The 2500-nt window shown below is 50.1% G+C and overlaps 1 protein-coding gene across 1 annotated transcript in view; it reads right to left on the bottom strand.

Moving 5' to 3' along the window:
- Positions 1 to 2500, bottom strand: part of cyp1a (cytochrome P450, family 1, subfamily A) — a 4914-nt gene that overhangs the window by 589 nt on the left and 1825 nt on the right. Inside the window, exons 2-7 of the mRNA XM_003978785.3 lie at positions 2275 to 2500; positions 2063 to 2189; positions 1896 to 1985; positions 1634 to 1757; positions 581 to 667; positions 1 to 304 (exon numbers count right to left, since the gene is read on the bottom strand). The exon at positions 1 to 304 is cut by the window's left edge and continues 589 nt beyond it; the exon at positions 2275 to 2500 is cut by the window's right edge and continues 628 nt beyond it. Coding sequence (XP_003978834.2) covers positions 7 to 304; positions 581 to 667; positions 1634 to 1757; positions 1896 to 1985; positions 2063 to 2189; positions 2275 to 2500 — 952 coding nt within the window. The 3' untranslated portion in view covers positions 1 to 6. The remainder of the gene's footprint in view (positions 305 to 580; positions 668 to 1633; positions 1758 to 1895; positions 1986 to 2062; positions 2190 to 2274) is intronic.

Here is a 2500-nt window from a genome sequence, read left to right as displayed (position 1 = left end):
GTGAAGTCACTGTTCGTCCCTTGTTCGCATTCTGGCTTTCAAACGACAGTCCTTGTGCTTCATGGTCAGACCATACTCTGGGGTCATGTCCACGGTCTCTCCTGGGATTGGGAGAAACTGCAGCCTCTGGATCAGGATTGCCAGGAAGAGGTAGACTTCGTTCCGTGCAATGATCTCTCCGATGCAGCGGCGCTTCCCCATACCAAACGTCGTCACCTTCTCCCCTTCCGCCTTGTTGACCTCGGTGCCATCAGCACTCAGGAAACGGTCTGGGTTGAAGGAAGACGGGTCCTCCCACTGCTCACTGAAACCAGCACACAAAGATGAAATATAACAAACTGTAGAAGAAATGGGTTAGGGTTAGGGCAAACACAGGACCAGCGGCTCTATGGGATCTATGGAATCCAGCCTGGACAAACGTGTGTGGGGGGTGTTCAGGCTCTATAAACGAGTGTGTGGACAAGACCGGTTACCCTCCTGTGTCAGCAGAACTCTGTTGGCAGGCTGAGCCAGCGGCTCGGAAATGTCCTAGTCGAGACTATTTTAATCACAAATCCTGGAGGAGCTCAGAAGAACTTACGGATCGTGGTTGATCTGCCATTGATTGATGAAAACACAGGTGTCTTTCGGAATAAAGTAGCCATTTAGAGACGTGTCTTTGGAAGTGCTGCGAATGAAAGAGCGCATTAGTCAGGGTTAGGGTTAGGGTTAGGGGTCAGGGTTAGGGTTAGGGGTCAGGGTTAGGGTTAGGGTTAGAGGGTTAGGGTCAGGGGTTGGGGGCTAGGGTTAGGGTTAGGGTTAGAGGGTTAGGGTTAAGGAAGGAAGGGTTAGGGTTAGGGTCAGGGGTTAGGGTTAGGGTTAGGGTTAGTGGGTTAGGGTTAAGGAAGGAAGGGTTAGGGTTAGGGTCAGGGGTTGGGGGCTAGGGTTAGGGTTAGGGTTAGAGGGTTAGGGTTAAGGAAGGAAGGGTTAGGGTCAGGGGTTGGGGGCTAGGGTTAGGGTCAGGGGTTGGGGGCTAGGGTTAGGGTTAGAGGGTTAGGGTTAAGGAAGGAAGGGTTAGGGTCAGGGTTAGGGTTAGGGTTAGAGGGTTAGGGTTAGGGTTAAGGAAGGAAGGGTTAGGGTTAGGGTCAGGGGTTGGGGGCTAGGGTTAGGGTTAGGGGTTGGGGGCTAGGGTTAGGGTTAGAGGGTTAGGGTTAGGGTTAAGGAAGGAAGGGTTAGGGTCAGGGTTAGGGTTAGGGTTAGAGGGTTAGGGTTAAGGAAGGAAGGGTTAGGGTTAGGGTCAGGGGTTGGGGGCTAGGGTTAGGGTTAGGGGTTGGGGGCTAGGGTTAGGGTTAGAGGGTTAGGGTTAGGGTTAAGGAAGGAAGGGTTAGGGTCAGGGTTAGGGTTAGGGTTAGAGGGTTAGGGTTAAGGAAGGAAGGGTTAGGGTCAGGGGTTGGGGGCTAGGGTTAGGGTCAGGGGTTGGGGGCTAGGGTTAGGGTTAGAGGGTTAGGGTTAAGGAAGGAAGGGTTAGGGTTAGGGTCAGGGGTTGGGGGCTAGGGTTAGGGTCAGGGGTTGGGGGCTAGGGTTAGGGTTAGGGTTAGGGGTTAGGGTTAAGGAATGAAGGAAACATCTTCATATTCAAAGAGATGGAACGTACCAATGAGGGATAGTGAAAGGCAGGAAAGAAGAATGACGAAAGAGTTCCAGGATGAAGGCCTCCAAAAGGGGTAAATTTGGTTTGTCGGAAAGGCGAGGTTTGCGATTCTGATCCACGTTGCTCTCTGAAAAGACAAAGAACAGAACTGAACCTGTCGTGCTCATGAGGAGGATGCAAGAAGCAGCATTTGCATGTATTTTTCACTCAAAACTTTTTCCTATTAAACCCAAGGATTTCTGTCGTATAAAAAAGCTCTTCTTACTCAGTTCTTGATAAAGTCTTTCCTGAACATCAGGGTAGGTGACCAGATACATGATGGACCAGGACAGGGCAGTTGAGACGGTGTCAAATCCTAAAGAAAGCCAAGCCTTTGTGAGCGTTTGTAACTGTTGCTATGATCACATCAAATGTTCAGGAAACTCAGGCTACCTGCTCCAAACAGATCATTGACAATTCCCACAATCTTCTCATCTGACACCTGAATGTTGGAGTTCTCATCCAACTTCCTGTCCTCACAGTGGTCAATGAGAGAGTCCGTAATGTCCCGAATGTTTTCCTGAAAAACAATCAGATCATGTGTGAAGTCAGACTGGAGTCAGGAATAATGTCTCATTGTGTTTCATTCTGAACTCTGAAGGTACCTTATCGAAGGTTGCGTAGTGTTCATTGACAATCTTTTGCACAAAAGTGGTGAATCGGGTGTTGAGGTCCACAAAACTCTTCATTGTGCTGCTCAGCAAAAATCGGAGCGCGGGGATGAAGTCTGCCGGGTTACCGCTGCTCACCACTTTGCCAAACTCATTGCTGAGGTTAACCAAACTAACCAGCTCCTGGTCATCGTGGTCGTAGCGTCGGCCGAAGCACATT

This window comes from Takifugu rubripes, chromosome 13 (assembly GCF_901000725.2).
Source record: "Takifugu rubripes chromosome 13, fTakRub1.2, whole genome shotgun sequence".
Taxonomy (NCBI): domain Eukaryota; kingdom Metazoa; phylum Chordata; class Actinopteri; order Tetraodontiformes; family Tetraodontidae; genus Takifugu; species Takifugu rubripes.
Note: the sequence above shows the minus strand (reverse complement) of the source record. Positions and strands in the feature narration are given on the sequence as shown.